Below are 17,514 nucleotides of genomic sequence, written 5' to 3'. Positions count from 1 at the left end.
GCAAAACAACAGAATTTTGAGAGACTGCACTAAACTTTTGACTGAAAGTTTGTCACTCGGGATGTTATTGTAGAAACAGACAATGTGCTGAGGATATGGAGTCTCAGTCATACAGCACGGACACAGGCCCTTTTGCAAACCTCGCCCATGCCGACCAAGATTCCTATCTAAGCTAGTCCCATTTGCCTGCATTTGCGGCATATCCTTCTGAACTTCTCCTACTCATGTACCTAGCCAAATGTATTTTAAATGTTATTATTACACCTGCCTCAAACACCTTGGCAGCACATTCAAGAAACGCACCAACCTCTAGGCGAATAAGTTGCCTCTTGGGTCCCCTTGAAATCCTTCTCCTCTCATCTTAAACCTATGCTCTCAAGCTTCTGATATGTATGACAAGAGCAAAGACACCAACCACCAATGTTCACACTACAAGTCTATGGAGAGATGAGATACTTCATGTTATGCCACCGCCATTAGAGTTTACGGATTGGAAACACAGCTGACAGAGGAATAATGGTGAGTTTTAAAGAAAAAGTTGATAAAAGACGAACTAATAACTTCTCATAGAATCTTACAGCAATACCAGGGGCCAGTGGTTCCACTCTGGCTCTACTGGCTGGTTGTAAGAGTTATTCTTAGCCATTCTAATTCCCCATGCCCCTGCAAATTTTTCCTTTTAATCCAATTCACATCCAATTCTATTTTTATCCTACTCCCCTTTCCAGAACCAATTTATTCCTTTACATCAGGACTTTGGTTCTTTATTACTGTTTGGGACAGTGTCCTCAGGTACCAGTCATCTTGTTGTGGACACAATTCCTTCCAATCTTCCAAAAAAGTTTTCATTTTTCAACAAAGGGTCTCCCCTCAGCTGACACTCCAGAGGAAACAATCCAAGTTTTCCCACTCTCTCCTTATAGTCGTGAATACCATCTAATCCAGGCCACTTCCTGGTCAATCTTGTCTGCATCCTCTCACAAGCCTTCACACACTTCCTGGAATGCGGTGTCTAGAAATGGATACAACACTCTGAATGTCACATAACCGAAGTTTTATACAAATGATGCTTCCAATACCCTGATAATTTTTCTAGAGCAAAGGGCCCAGCATTTTTCATAAAACTCCCACTGTATCGTATAAAGGTTCCAAATAGCTCTGTTGTTCTTCTCTTCTGTGTTTTTCTATTATGGATCGTAAGAGTCACAGAAAGAAAGAGAACTGAATCAGATCCTTCAGTCTATCCAATTATCAAGCATCCATTTGAACAGCATTAATTCCATTTTTATTCTCCCCAGATTTCCATTAATTCCTCCCAGATTGACTCATACAGGGTAATTTACAGCAGCCCATTAATCTACTAAATTGCACTCTGGAGTGACCATCACTGGGCAATCCCGGGACACCTATGTTCCCAGCATAATGTTGGAATGGAACTCCACCAGAATCAAAAGGTTACTTTCTTGAAGCAGTAAGGCTGTTCAACACCTTCACCCACCAACCCACCCACCCATAACCCCTACAAACCACTTTACAATTTCCTGTCAGTCGCCTTATGTCCAGATACTGTTGCATCTAGCGTCACTTTATGGACATACAATCAATCTATGTATATAAGCTATCTTATTTATTTAAATTTATTATGTTTATTCTTTATCTTATTGTCTCTTTTGTGCTGCATCGGATCCATGTCTAATGGAAATGACATAAACAATCCTTTCAGATAAATTAGTCCATTCTTGGTCTCTCCCCTCCCTGACACAGCAACAAGCCAACCTCAAACCTTCCACTCTGATTTGGTGTTTACCTCCACTTTGATATGAATTTGAAGCCCCTACTCTTTGCCACTCCTGACTCCAAGATTGCTCTAGTCTCAGACGGTGATACATTCTACAATATATGGTGTTGTGAAATCCACGTCTCAGTCCAGCATCATCAGAATATTGGCAAGGTCCAGATTCTCTTCCTCCAACCCCTTGGACACTCTACCTCAGATTTGCCAGGTTCCAATGTCCCCCAAACCCTCCAACTCTGACCTAGCTCCGAGCAAAGTACAGGTCAGCTCAATCTGATTGTCAAAAAGACACAACAGTCAGTTTAGGCAGCTGCAACTCAGCACAAGCCAACAGAATCAACTTTTAGACATGTAACTTCATGCACAAATAATTTGGGGCAAGAAATTCTTTGGCTAATGGCTTCCTCATTTCCAATATTCCTTCAGCTGAGAAATCTCTGGTTTTTCCACCTTTGAGCCCTCCACAAAGTCTACATGACAAAGCTGCCTCTTTCTGTAATATCACTAAGGGACTTTGCTTTGACTTCCAGCCAGGGTGCAAGTAATCTTGATTCAACTGGATTAGAAAGAATCAATAGTCAGTAAATTTGGGTGGCACATGTTTAAATTTCTGATTGGCTATTTAAGCCAAAGTTGCTGCTGAAACAGTCATAAAAGTTGCTGGTGAACGCAGCAGGCCAGGCAGCATCTATTGGAAGAGGTACAGTCGTCAGGAAGGGTCTTGGCCCGAAATGTCGACTGTACTTCTTCCAATAGATGCTGCCTGGCCTGCTGCATCCACCAGCAACTTTTATGTGTGTTGCTTGAAATTCCAGCAGCTGCAGATTTCCTCGTGTTTGCTGAAATAGTCATCAGGCTGCATATCCATGAGACCATCAGACCAGAAGACACTCTTTCTTTCCACACCCCCCACTTCCCCAACCACTTCCATTGGACAGAAGAAAGCATCAGGCTCAAGGACAGCTTCTATCCCACTGTTATAGGACTATTGAAAGGACCACTAGTATGATAAAGGTAAACTCTTGATTTCACAATCCACCTTGCCATGGTCCTTCATTCTGTTGCCCACCTGCAATGTCCCTTCTCTGTAACAATATTTTGATAACCAGCATTCTGTTTTTGATTTTCCCTTTGTACCACTTTGACATGTTTATGCTTTGAAATGATCTGTATAGTTGGCACGCAAAACAAGATTTGGTACATGAGACAATAACACATCATAAGGCATAGGAGCCATTCGGCCCATTGAGTCTACTACACATTCCATCATGGCAGATTTATCCCTCTCAACCACATTCTTCTGCCTTCTACCCATAATCTTTGATGCCATAAGACCATAAGATATAGGAGCAGAATTAGGCCATTTAGTCCACTGAGTCTGCTCCACCATTTCATCATGGCTGATTCAATTTTCCTCTCAGCCTCAATCTCCTGCCTTCTCTCTGTATCCCTTCATGCTCTGACCAATTAAGAATCTATCAATCTCTGCCTTAAAGATACATAAAGACTTGGCATCCACAACTGTCTGCGGCAAAGAAAGCCACAGATTCACCACTCTCTGGCTAATGAAATTCCTCCTCATCTCCGTTCTAAAAAGATGCCCCTCTATTCTGAGGCTCTGTCCTCTGATCTTCAACTCTCCCACCAAAGGAAACATCCTCTCCACAACCACTCTGTCAAGGTCTTTCAACATTCAATAGTTTCAAATAGGCCACCCCTCATTTTTCTTAATTCTAGTGAATATAGGCCCAGAGACATCAAATGCTCTTCTTATGACAAGTCATTCAATCCTGGAATCATTTTTGTGAACCTCGTTTGAACCCTCTCCAGTTTCAGCATATCTTTTTTAAGATATGGGGCCCAAACCTGCTCACAATACTCCAAGTGGGGCCTCACCAGTGCTTTATAAACTTTCAACATTACATCCTTACTTTTATATTCTCGTCCTCTTGAAATGAATGCTTACAATGCATTTGTCTCCCCTGCCACTGACTCAACCTGAAAATTAGCCTTAACCTCCCAAGTCCCTTTGCACCTCAGTTTTTTTTGTATTTTCTCTCCATTCGGAATTGAGTCAACCTTTCATTTCTTCTACCGAAGTGCATGACCATACAATTCCTGACACTGTATTCCATCTGCCCTTTCTTTACCCATTCTCCTAATTTGTCTTTCTGTAGCCTCCCTTCTTCCTCAAAACTACCTGCCTCTCCACCTACCTTCATATCATCTGTAAACTCTGCAACAAAGCCATTAATGCCATCATCCAAATCATTGACATATAATGTAAAAAGGATTAGTCCCAACATAAACCCCTGTGGGACACCTCTATAGTCACTGGCAGCCAGCTAGAAAAGCCTCCCCTTATTCCCACTCTGTGCTTCCTGCCAATCAGCCACTGCTTTATCCATGCTGGAATCCTTCCTGTGATACCACGGGCTCGTAGCTTCTTAAGCAGCCTTATGTGTGGCACCTTGTCAAAGGCATTCTGAAATCACAAGTACACAACATCCTCTGGGTTTCCCCCCTCCTCCTTTTCTTTCTCCCTGGGCCTCCTGTCCCATGACCCTCTGATATCCCTTTTGCCAATCAACTGTCCAGCTGTTGGCTCCATCCCTCCCCCTCCTGTCTTCTCCTATCCTTTCGGATCTCCCCCTCCCCCTCCCACTTTCAAATCTCTTACTAGCTTTTCTTTCAGTTAGTCCTGAAGAAGGGTCTCAGCCCGAAACGTCTTCTGTACCGCTTCCTAGAGATGCTGCCTGGCCTGCTGCGTTCACCAGCAACTTTTATGTGTGTTGCTTGAAATTCCAGCATCTGCAGATTTCCTCGTGTTACGCAAACAACATCAACCAATTCTCCTTTGTCTAATCTGCTTGTTATTTCTTCAAAAGATTCCAACAGATTTGTCAGGCAAGAGGAAACCATGCAAACTACAGCCTATTTATTATGTGCCTCCAAGTACCCCAAGACCTCATCCTTAATAATCGACTCTCACATCTTCCCAAACATTGAGGTCAGACAAACTGGCCTATAGTTTCTTTTCTTTGCCTCTCTTCCTTCTTGAAGAGTGGAGTGACATTTGCAATTTTCCCTTTTCACGATACCCCATATGCAGCCTGACCAGTCGCCTAATAATCCTCAGTTTTATAATAAACCAACTAACAAATATAACTGTTCTCATGCTGTCTCAATTATGTTCAGTCCTGAAGGGGTTGACGTCTATTGTACAGGAGTGAAACTTTGAGCAGATCTTCCTTACCTCAATCTTGAGGTTAATTTAAAAACCCCTAGCTAGTGTTTCTCCTCTCCTCTTTACCTATGAACTTCATCTAGACCACAGAATTGGAGCCATCTTGGTCTTTGTCTCCTTGGTAATGGAGGCCGAGCCAAGAGCCATTTCCAAAGCAGCGATGGAAAGTATGCAGGCTGATGTTAGGGAGCAGATTGCTGGACTAATTCTGTTCATTAAATACCGATGGGATGATTTCAACCTCTCATGGCCAATCACATTCCCTTCTTCCACACTTCCCGCTACCACTGGGATCAATAGAAAATTGGATGCTGTAGAATAGGAAGCTGGGCCCATCTAGTAATTTTCCTCCCAGGAGGATTACCCTGTAAAGTATGATAGGGATCCAAGTATTTATTTTTACACAACAGGCAATTGATCTTTTTTCCCTAGTTCTTAGCAACAGGAGGTCTGTTTTGAATGGCTTGATGGAGAGTCTGGAGTCTGAGCTTCTCAGCTGGAAGATTTCATATAATACTGATCTGACAGCTTTCTGACGCAATGGGTCCACCCTCAGTGCAGTATTACACCCTCTATTTATAGATGTATACAGACGGATAAATAATTCTATATTCTGCAGTGACTAACAGTTCAGATAGATGTAGGCATAGACGGCAATAAATAGATGGATTGGTCTAGTGATAAATAGAGGTGGTCACGGTGAAAAATAAATGCAGTAGAAAGTCAGAGACATAGGCAATGAGTTAGGCTGCAATGGAAACTTAGGTGTCGTGAACTCCCTGGCTACTTGGAGGGGTAGGTACAGATAAGTAGAGTAGATAGATGGATAGAGACAGCTAGTGTGGCAGTGGAAGACAGGCAAATTGCCTGGGAAAGAAGGGATGGACACAGAACATCTATAAATGGGAGAGCAGACAGACAGAAATATAAGAATTGACAGATAAGAGACTAATGGAATGAACTCGTAAACCCCCTCCAGCCTTTTGTGGTGAACCTTGCTTATCCACTGGGCTCATTGGCTTAGGTTTATGCTGCAGCACTCCAGATGGGTTGCAAACTTAGCTGGACTAGATTCAGTTTTGGAGGCAAGACTAAGGAAGGAATGGGGTGCAGATGTGCAAACACCACAGAAAAATCACAATTCCATCCACAGCTTCGGAATTAACACAGCACAGCAGTGTATCCATTGTGATCATACCCAAGAAAAAACAAGCTGACTATGAGTGTAAGATAATTTGTTTGGTAAACAGGTCCAAGGCAGACAGATGGTGTCAGGGAACAGAATATCCATAATCTAACTGAATGGTGGAACAGTCTGACAAAGCTTTCCTATGAATGTGTAATAAAAATCAAAAAAAAGAAAAGGTGCTAAACTATCTAAATCAATTCTGTTTTCTGTACACATATAAACACAAACACACACTAACACATGCACACACGCACTGATATCCACTGGAGCTACTAGACAGTAGTAACTTTTATCATGAAGCATTTCTGTTGCTCTGAAATGCTCCAGCCTCCTCACCCCCTGATCCCTTCTCATCCCAATTGCTCTCGATCCAATCCGAGGACAAGCTAATCACCCTCCATTGCAGCTGTGGCCCACTGACTTCCTTGTCCATTCACTTCCAAATACACAATATCTTCCTAGAAAACACAAGCCTGTGGAAAACTCTCCAGCCTAAAAGGCACAGACAGAAAAAGTATACTCATGCACACTGAACAAGTTGCCACCTTGTGTCCTATGACTACTGCAGTGTTTAGCATCCAGTGGATGCAGCTTTGAACCAGATTTCCTTGACCGATTTTGCACTCTGTTGCAGGTTGGGTTTAAAGTAAGTGTGTGGTGTATCTTTGTAAGTACAGGGCTGGAAAGTTAGATGGTTGTGCACCTGAACGATTCATATGCTCAAAATCTATTCCCTCTCCCTGCTCAGTTCTTTCTACAATTCTGTCGCTTCATCATAAGGCAGCCTTTTATACAGATTGCCTTTTGGAATGCGACCGTCTCTGTGGTCCTGTTCCACAAACTCACCACAATAAGGTTCATGTAATTTTCTTTTAATCTTTTCATAATTGCACCGTTACTTAATTAGTGAGCAAATATAGACCTGGATTTGTATAGCACATTTTGTGATCTCAGGATATCCCAAAGCACGTTAGGGTCAAGAAAAGGATCAGTTTAATACGCCACCCAAGAAGTAGCACCTCACAACAACACAGCACTCTATTGGGCATTGGAGTGATAAACAAAATTGTGTACCTCAAGTCTGGGGAGCAGGACTTCGAACTTGGTCTTTAAAGCTTCAGACAGAAAAGTGTTCACACTTTATCATAGCTGATACCATGTCCCAAACAAATTATATTGACTCTAAAAACTAGATGCTTAATGACTGGCTTCTACCTTTCCTACTATTTAGAAGGCCTCTCTTTTAATGACCTCCCCTTGACTAGACCTGCTCCCCACAAACACCTTCCCATTTCAATTCAACCAAACTATGAACACACCATTTCAATCAGCCTTTGAGCAGGTTCCTTGTTTGTTCCCCAATGATGTTGTCATTTTCTTACTGCATTTACCAATGATAATTTTATATTTATAATCCTGGTCCCTGTTTCCACAACTCCTCTTCCCCACTCCCTTCCCACACAGCCCTGTCTGCCACCTTCCTCACATTGACATATCTTCATTCATCTACCTTGGCAAACACCAGTATCATAAGGACCTTTTCTCAGCTTATAGCCATTTAGAATATAGAACTTCTGCTTGTATAGCTTTCTGACTCCTATGAGTCTCATTTCTGAAATCACTATTTTAAATTCATTTACCCATTCATTGGCGCTTCCATATTCTGACATAGATCAGAAAAGTTTATATGTGTTCTTTTGTTGAAGCACCTTGCTGCATTGTTTAACCCATTGAGAGTGATGAGTCAACTATCAGTGTCAGATCCTGTTCCAAGCCTCGCTATGCTAATTGCAGTCCTGTTCACTCCAGAAAATGATGCATCCTTTCTCCACCGACTGGTTCACATTTAGTCGTGTTAAAATTTATCTGTGGTTGCTCACAAGAAATCCATTCTTTGGTGGCGCAAAGTAGGTGGGATTCACTAAAGCTCTGCTTTAGAAGATTTAAACTTAAATTCAGAATCGTGCAATGTTAATGTTTAGGTAGGCGATGGCTAGGTTGTAGAAGATCCTTAGGAGGGATGTTCTAGCGTTGAAAAGAAGAGACTAGTTTTGCCTCATTAGGCTTGCACTATAATTTATATTCTTGACTTAGATAAGTCAATAGAGGAGCCATATATCCATGTTTGCCAGTGACACAAAGATTGGTGGCACAGTAAGTGATGTGAATTAGGAGAATGAAATTACTGAGCAAGTGTGCAAAACTAACGGAGATGGGTTTCAAAAATCAGTTAAGAATAAGATCAACTAATTTGAACAAGATGCTTTACTTCAATAGTGAAAAGTTTAGGAACAACTTTGACTCAAAGAAGTTTTATGTTATGTACACAGATGACTCAAATGTTCTACTCATGTACAACTGTCCCTTGGACTTTATACTGAGGCAGATACAGTATAATAGTAGAAAAAATTTTGCCATAGCCAAATAAAGCCCAGCTGGGCCAAGCCCAGAATACGGTATATACTTTAGCACATGGCGGGAAGAAACACACAATGTTATCAGGTTTCCAAGCCTTAGGGTTTTATGATTTTGTTAGGAATTGATAGAGTCAATCAAGAGAAACCATTTCTGACACTGGGAATGAGGGGACTTTATCTTAAAATCAGAGTCAGGACATTTAGGAAGAAGCACTACTCAAGCAAAAAGACTGTGATGTCAGATTATTTAATAATTTAAACACAAGATCAGTAGAGATTTGCAAACCAAGGATATTAATGGATATAAAACCAAGGAGTTACAGTTGAACAATGACTTTGTAGAATAGCAGAATAGGCTTCTGAATGGCATCCTCCTGTCCCTATAAGGAATAATTGATTTGTTAAAGAAAGTTAAAATTTAATTGTGGTGCTTATTCAGTTATTCATCGAATACTGGATTCTTGGAAGTCTGCTCAGGTTGGAATTGAGTCAGTGATTTGGATATTCTGTGACTAGAACAATTGATACTTGGAATGATCTACAATCTAATTTTGGGATTCATATAGTTTATAATGAGAGAGAGTTTTCAGACTGGAAACACATTGATGAGTTTGATGTTTAAATGGAGAGTAAGAAGACTCAGGAATAAGTTACAAACAACAATCTAATTGGGCTGGGTGATTTGGGGTGGTTTATAGAGTAAAGGATACCCAGGAGTAAACAAGGGGTTCAGATGATTTGTATATGGAATAATGGATGTAAATGACAGTCCATTGTCTAATCAAGGGGCTCAGATTGTTTAAATATAGCAAAATTGATACCTGGGAGTGAATTACAGCTAGAAAGACCACGACTGCAAGACAGAGAGAGTAAAAGGTTAAGTTTTTGCTTTATTAAAGGTCATTCTGTCACCACACCCCCATACAACACAACAATAGAAGCATCAGATAGCATCCCTGGTGTCACGGCAACCAGGAATATATGTTAAACTATGTACAGTACATATCGTTGTTATTTACAATACAAACAACATTCTCTTAATTACACGTGTGGGGAGAAAAAATTCAACATATATACACATTTATATACGTATAAATATTTTGATTTTATGGGGTTAGAGGAGGGGGATTAATTACAAAGTTGGCATTTAAAATGGATAAGTCAAAGACCTGAAAAATTAACGCTTTTGTTTTCTCCTTGTTAAATATATACACAGAACAACATAAACCGGTACAATCACTTCCTCCAACATTATTCTGGCAGTGGTTACTATAGCAACAGAGATTATAGTCACATGATACAAACGTCAAATCATGTTTAGCCATGCCTGTGTTTTTTTTGTTTTAAATTTTAGAACGTTATTTATATATGTATGGCTATCGATTGTCGACTCAGAACTGCGTCGATTTTGAAGTTATTTTCTTTTCGTTTTGAATTTTTTTTTGTCTATGGCTATCGAAATGCCCCATATGTCAACGGGAGAAAGCGGCTAGGATTCCGTGCTGTCCTTCCACCTCTGCGCCCCATTTCTGAAAGCTATGGATCGAAAGACGGGCGAGTGTGAATCGGTCGCATTCAGAAAATATAACCCCTCTCCCCACTTTAGTGCCAAACAGATTATAACTAGACAGGTCCTAACACGTGTTCTTGGGTTGGGTTGGGGCTGGCAGGGGGTGCAGGGGAGATACAGAAGGCAAGCTGACTATATCATGTACAGTCCCAGTCCTACCTACCCTCTCTCCCTAAAGTGCCTCATCACCCTGAGGGACACCATACCAAGGTGCCATGAATGCCAGAATATTTCGCAGCATTTAAGTTTTAGCAATAGGGGGAGAAAACTAGGGCATGAAACGGGGTACAAGATTTACTTCCCATTCTGTTTATTTTACTGGCACTAAATATTGAACGGGTGGCATACAATTGCCAGTAAAAGCAGCTCTGCCTGTTTTACATCCCCTTCTGGGTTTAGTCTAATTCTCTCCCAGCGTCAACACCCAAGCTTAAGTGCCATGAACATCTCATTAACTTCCAGCTGCTCTTGATTCCTTAGAATTGGTCATCCTACCCTTTCCGTGTGCTGCAGTCCCCATTATTTTAATCTCTCTGGTCAGAAACCCCAATGTGAATGGACAGAATACTAATTCTACAACCTGCCCAATGGAAATGCAGCAAATCCCTGCTGAGTGGTTCAGGGTGAAATGTCCCTGCTAAGTGATTTTATCCTACCCATTAATTCCCATGGGAGAGGATGGTTGTCCATCCACCTCTGCACCCTATTCTTGTGGGCTTGTGACCAAAGATTATTCCCCAAATGGTGTTTCCCTTGAGTGTTAACCTAAACTAATCTGAGTTGATTTCAGGAGACCTGAGAACAAACCTGGGGAACTGTGATTCCTGGATGTTCCCTTGACTACCATCACTTTGTCCCCAGTAAACATCAAAACCAAAGGGAGTCAAGAGTCATAATGGAGAGTTTATTATTCTTTATACACATTCAATTATTAGTGAAATTTCAGCCAAACATCTTCCCCTGGTTCAAAGACACTGCGCTCCCTTATTATACCAAAAAGGCACCTAGACTTGGTAAAAGAGGAGGTTCCCTCAACTCAGCCCAGGCTCCTGAATCTGCAGAAAATCCTTTACATCAAATGGAATAAAGGAACCTGGGTGATTCATCTCAAGGGAACTGCCCCCATCGGGTGTGACTGAGTATTCCTTTCAGCTGTATATGAGTCAGTACATATACTTTCACCAGAAGAATAAGGAAAAATATATCAGTGCTAAGAGAAAGGAGAAGGTGGGCCCTGCTAGCAGCTAATTTAAACCTCTGCTTTAAGAAAGGATCCCTCACCTTAACAACTTGGCCCAGCAACTTGGTGATCATTGATTGTCACTCGCAGTTAGTTACTCTTTGTCAAGGCAACTTCGTGCCATGTTCTGAAGAGAAATCATTGATAATCTATTTGTGGGGACTGGGGATACTATTGGATGTTTGGGCCCACTGGGTTGGGAGGTGTGGTTCTTTGGATTTGCCAACATGAGCAAACAAATCCAAAGTATCTCCTGAATTTCCATCCCATCCATCTCAGCTAACAATGCCAAGCAGGAATCAGAGCTGGGATCTTCCTGTTGGATAGAGCAGTGGCGGTGGGGAGGATGGGAAGGACACTGTTGGTCTCAGAATGCTAACACGAGGTTGGGAACTATCAGTAAAGATCTTTTAAAGTAAAAGGCTTCTTGTTCTAGCCCCCCCCCCCCACCCCTTCTGAGTGTTTTTTTTTGCTCTTTAGCTTGTTGAGATAGCTTTATTGCTCCCGTTACACCCCAACCCCCATCCTTCCACACTTATCTTAAAAAGTGGCCAGAAACCCATCAGACTCCCTCCTTCTGTCAAATGCCAGTCCCCCTTGCAGCTCATCAGGAAGAACTGAAAATGCAAAGGAAGTTGGGCATTGTTTGACAGGTTATGATGAGCTCCCCCACCCTCAACCTGAGATCAAGACTATGGTGTTTTGTCAATTTGAGATGGTACAAAACCATCACTGTGAGCTTCCAAGCTTGCAAACCAGAACTGTTACACATGGATAGTGGACACCATCTGTTTGTTGCTTTCAAGACTGGTGGAGCACTGGGTGTTAGAAGGATGGAGGTAGGGATATAGGACTGAATACTTGTGGCAGGTGCGAATGGGTGTGATTGGAATAGCTAATCCCCAGAATGGGCATGGGAACTCCAGGGGTTAAAGGTTAACTATGAGAAAACGGAGAAGAAAATGTGTTTTATCTGAACACTATTTTTAAAAGTAGTGGAAAGTGGCAATAAATAACTGACTCGGCATGGTGAGATTCAAGGCAGTCTGATAAACCCTCTAGGAATTAAAATATGTTATGAACCTGTCCAAGTAGTGTTGAAAACACTGTAACTGTAAAAATACCATGAGGAAAATATGATGGTGCACAGTCTGAAAGAAGCATGGTTATGGGGATCCACATAAAGCTAATAACAGGTATGAACTTGTTATATTGTGCTCAGCACAAGTGTTCAGCTCTATTGCTTAGTTTGATACTTTAAAGTGCAATGTCTCTGCCTTTCCGGTTCATGTGCAGTAGAGTCTCCTAGTTTTACCAGGTTGTTGGATCAACTAGAGTTAATTATTCTCATATATCCTGGTATCACGTGGAGACTAACTTCTTAGGAAATTTCTTTGTTGAATTGTTGGTTAAGCAGCAATAATTGACAAGTATGGTATGGTATGGTATGGTATGGGAAAGGAGGTTTTGTGTGATCTGATATTTGACTCTGCTAGAGGCACTTCAAGAAAGGGGTAGGAGTAGCACAAAATCAGGAGAACCAATTTCAATTGTGTGCTGGTAAACAGTTAAATAATTCTCTGGAGGTATAGTATCTATGGCAGCATTGAATATTTAGATGGAAGGAGAGAACAGTGTGATGAAGAGAATGGAAGTGGGAGAATGGCTCACAGACATGTTGTTATATCCATTAAATGGTGTGACAGAATTTCTCCCCCATCTGAATTTCAGCATTTATTTCAACACCATAAAAATGCTGTCCCAAGTGGCAGCTGCCGGCACTTGAGGCTTTCTAATTTGGCCAGATTATAAGGCAGGCAACAGGGGTTAAAATATGAGAGCAGGTTTAGGATGATTAAAACAGTCAATGGGTTAGATGAGAAGAAACAATTTCCTCTCATCGAGTGGGGGGGGGTAGTGTGGGTGGCCGTAGGCAGGAATAAAAAGGGCTTAATTTTAAAAGAAGAGCCAGGCTGTAATCAATGATGTCAGAAAGCACTTCCTCATGCGGAGGAGTTGGAAATCTGGAGATCTCCCAACTCTTGTAGACCCCTGGCCGGAAGGTGACAGTAACTTTCAAAACCAAGATCAATAAACTTTCAGTAGGTGAAGATTTCAAGAGGATTATCAGAACAGCAGAGCGAGGGGATGACATTAACTGTTTTGAGACCTACAATATGCCCCTTGTTGTTCCATTGTTTGGGAATATTGGTAGCTACTGGATCACTACTGATCACCCGGTGTGAGATGGAGATATTTTAGCCCTACATTTTGGTAGGGACAAGCGGAGGATATGGGAGGGAGGAGAGATGGGGTGGGGGGCGGGTTTAGATAGCAGGATTAATGCAGGTGACAGGTTAGGACCTAGGACTGGGGCATTACAGATCTGTATGACCAGAGGTACTGGTCAGTGCAGTGGGAATGGCGGACTCCAGAATGATGGAGAGAACCAGCTAACTTACCTGCTGGGTGCCTTGGTCCTGCACTGCAGTGGTAAACATTAGAACCCTTCCTCTGACACTATGGCCCAGGTTCCCTCAGAGTGCTTCAAATGGAGCACTGCATGGGAGAAATGGAGTCATCTATTGCATCCCAGTCGTGGAGATCAAGTTATAGGTGCAGGGGAAACTTGTCCTTAGAGCAATGTTTGGTCAGGCTCCTGGAATAAGGCGATAAATGACTCAACGATCGTCATTATCGTATTTCAATCTTGGAGGGAACGATTTTCAATGGCATAACACTGAAGAAACACAGTGTTATGCATCTGCATTTGAAGGAAATACAATAAAAGCAGCTAAACTTGGTCAACTAACCAAACGTAGGATAGGCTTGAGGGCTGAATGGCCCATGTCTATCCTGGAACTACCCATTCTTTAAGAAAAATGGGGACCTTTCACATCCCAGTAACAGCTGACTTGCAAGCAAAGATATCCCAGTGATGACAATGGCCTTTTAAATCTGTTCTTTGAAGATATATTTATAGGAATTGCGTGGTTGGTGGGAGAGATAAAAATATTTTTCAACTGATGTCCTGGCAATTTACCACGCAGTGTAAGGGTTATATTTGTTTCATCAACTTGTCCAATCCAACAAGCCAGCCACTTTCCACACCACCCAAACATTTCCCCTTGCCCACCAACACCAACCCCCTTCCCCACCCAGCCAGCTGGTGAATGCATTTCTTTATAAAAATTTAATGCTCTTTCAGATTTTTTTCTCCAGGTTTTTCCTTCATTTGACTTTTTTTTTCTTAATTAAATTATAAAAGAACAAAACACCAAACAACAATGCTCACAGAACAAATCAAACATTGCGACTGAATGACCCTACCTTACCGGTGAACTCTGTCGCTATGGTGAAACTCGCGAATTTACGGTGCCTCCCACCCCATCCCCCCGCCCTCCCACCCCACATCCCCCATGACAGGATTGTGCACGCTTAAGTTGCTGTGATATCCTACACTTAACCACCTCTAGGGGGTAAATGGCTTAAGATTGAGAAAAAAAAATAAATAGTAAGTGAGTTAAATACATTTTCAGTGACCAGCAGCCAATGGTAACCTCTACGTGAACTAAGTGTCAGGTTAAAAGAGACAGGGAAACAGGCAAGAAATTCCCAGCATTGGGATCCTCGAGAACGTTGCTCCAGTTGGTTTGGAGATTGCAGCAAACTGGCTGCTCTCCCCATCAATCCCCAGCACCACCACTCCTATCACCTGCTGATTTACAGTCAAAATTGAGTGGATGCTGGCATAAGATGGGGCCACTAATTCGTGGTAAAACAATGCAGAAAGGTGTCTCATTCCCGGAGGAACTGCCCCTGCCTCACACTCCTCCTGTTTTCCTTCTCCCCGCTCTCTCTGTCCTACCATCTCTCCTGAAGTCATCAACTTCCAATCCTCTTCCAAATGCAGCCATTGCAAGCCACTCAGAAATAATGCACAACAGAGGCTGTTTTTATCTTCCTATACTCTCAAATAATTTCACCTCTGTACATGATGAGTTCAAGTCTAACTCCATATCCTCAAATGTATTCCAAGCTGTGCAGTTCTGCGCTGTCACATCTTTCAGATAAGACCTTCAGCCCAGGCTCTGGCTGCTCCCTTGGGTAGAAGTACAAGATCCCATTTTTGAACAGGGTATTCTTCTTGATAGCCTGGCCAATAATTATTCCTTAAGCAGCATCATAAAATAAAATTTCTCAGTGCTATCACTTGTGGGAGTGTACTGTATGCCAATTAGCTGTCATTTTTCTTACAAGGTTGACTACACTTCAAAAGTACTTCATGAGCTGTAGAGTGCTTTGGGATGTCCTGAGGTTTTAATAGGTGCTATACAGTATAAATCCGGATTTTATTTAAATTTCTTTTAAGTGTCATAATCTATCAAGATCAAGAACTGTGATAGTTTTGCTATCTGCACCTCCTCTAGGGCACTAATGCTCAATTCATTGTTTTCCACAGCTCACCCTTACTTGGCAGACTAGGTGCCAGACCTCAGCCGCTGCTCAACTTTGACTTAGTAACAAACTCCTTGAGCCACCTGGGCTCAGGGAAGGTATAGAACATATCAGAGCTCACTGCCTGGGAACTCTCTGGCTAGATTCACCTGCAGATGTGAACACAGACCAATTTCAAAATATGTAATGCATAATTTATGTTTTGTTATACAAAGCAGATCCATTCATCTAAATCCTCCCAGCCTTCAATATCAGACTTTGAATGCAGTATATCCCTGGTGGATACTGCCAATGACACTGAGTATGAACGATCTCTGTGCTTACATGGTGATGGATGTCAGTGCAAAGTGCTGAAATGATTATAATCATTGTGCCCTCATATTAGCATCAAACATTCCCAAGGCACAGCAGTACTTGTACATAGACTACAGCTTCTGCTTCATGACCAGGAGTGACTCAAATGGGTTTCAACATACCTCTACAGTTACCTCTACTCCGTCCCACCACTACTCTGGGTCAGACTTCAAACAGCGACACAAAAAAGCTGCAAATTAAATTCTCCCAGATCATGCAGAGCAAGGTTTACAGGAAAGAACTATCTAGCACGCCTCATCCAAACCACAAGGCCAGATCCTGGAGACATAAGAGACTGCAGATGCAGGAATCTGGATCATGGACAAATTACAGACCACTCAACATAATTGTAGACAACTTAAGTTAGATACCAGGTGAAGGTCATTCTCCTTTAACCCATTAATCACTTAAAGCTCTCTCAAGACAGTCTCATCAAATGGACCCATCCCAAATACAGCATAGATTAAATACAGAAAAAAGCTTCCTCTACACTCTCCCAATTGGATACAGCCATCAATATCCCAATAATCACGGATTTCATCAGGAATGTAACTAAATAACCCAAGGATTCAGGTTGTACCTGACTCAGAAGATTCCTCTACGGTCAAAAACTCACAAAAGTGCAGCATTGTTACCAGAAGAACAAGGTTTCTTCTACACTGCTCCAACAACATTCCCAAGCAAGACGCAGAATGATTTTGAAACAGCGTTACATTCCCTCCACAATCAATCTCCTAGGTCAAGTGCAGAACTCCATATATAGAGTTAAGGTCTTTCAAAGCAGTCAAGACAGTTAAAAAAAAACTTTGGACTGTCCCTTGAAGTATTTCTTGTTCAGTCTCAGTGCAAGTCAGTAAAGCTCTCCTTTACACCATTCCATCATAAGCTACATTACTAGGAGTCTACAGAGAGGGAGCATGAATGTCCACTGGCTTGCTGGAGGCCTTTTGCAACCATCAGACCACAGGGGTAGCAGTACATCCTCGACAGCGATGACTGCATTTTAATCTAGAGTAGTTGTAACCATTGTAAAGTTGTAAATAAAGTTATTGTTTTTAAAGAGCTGTGGAATCTCTGTGGGGAAGGATACTCTTGCCGTTGGTTAAAATTTATGTTAAAATTCCATGAAGTATTTACTTTAAGTTTCTAAATAACCATTAATATGTTGACATTGTTTAACAGAAAAACTTTACTTGTTATGAAAATGTTGACTTGAATATTCTGTATTTATATATCTTAGATTT

General features: G+C 41.7%; 1 protein-coding gene across 11 annotated transcripts in view; it reads right to left on the bottom strand.

Moving 5' to 3' along the window:
- Window positions 1-17,514, bottom strand: part of LOC134346695 (ras/Rap GTPase-activating protein SynGAP-like) — a 663,780-nt gene that overhangs the window by 113,033 nt on the left and 533,233 nt on the right. Inside the window, exon 19 of one of the 11 annotated variants that reach the window (XM_063048237.1) lies at window positions 9,531-10,184. The exons of 9 other annotated variants lie outside the window; for them this stretch is intronic. In XM_063048237.1, coding sequence (XP_062904307.1) covers window positions 10,101-10,184 — 84 coding nt within the window. In that variant the 3' untranslated portion in view covers window positions 9,531-10,100. Of the gene's footprint in view, window positions 1-9,530; window positions 10,185-17,514 lie in introns of those variants that run through there. One more of the 11 variants, XR_010017990.1, reaches the window with a different exon arrangement.

This window comes from Mobula hypostoma, chromosome 5, assembly GCF_963921235.1.
Source record: "Mobula hypostoma chromosome 5, sMobHyp1.1, whole genome shotgun sequence".
NCBI lineage: Eukaryota > Metazoa > Chordata > Chondrichthyes > Myliobatiformes > Myliobatidae > Mobula > Mobula hypostoma.
This window is presented reverse-complemented; position numbering and strand designations above follow the sequence as displayed.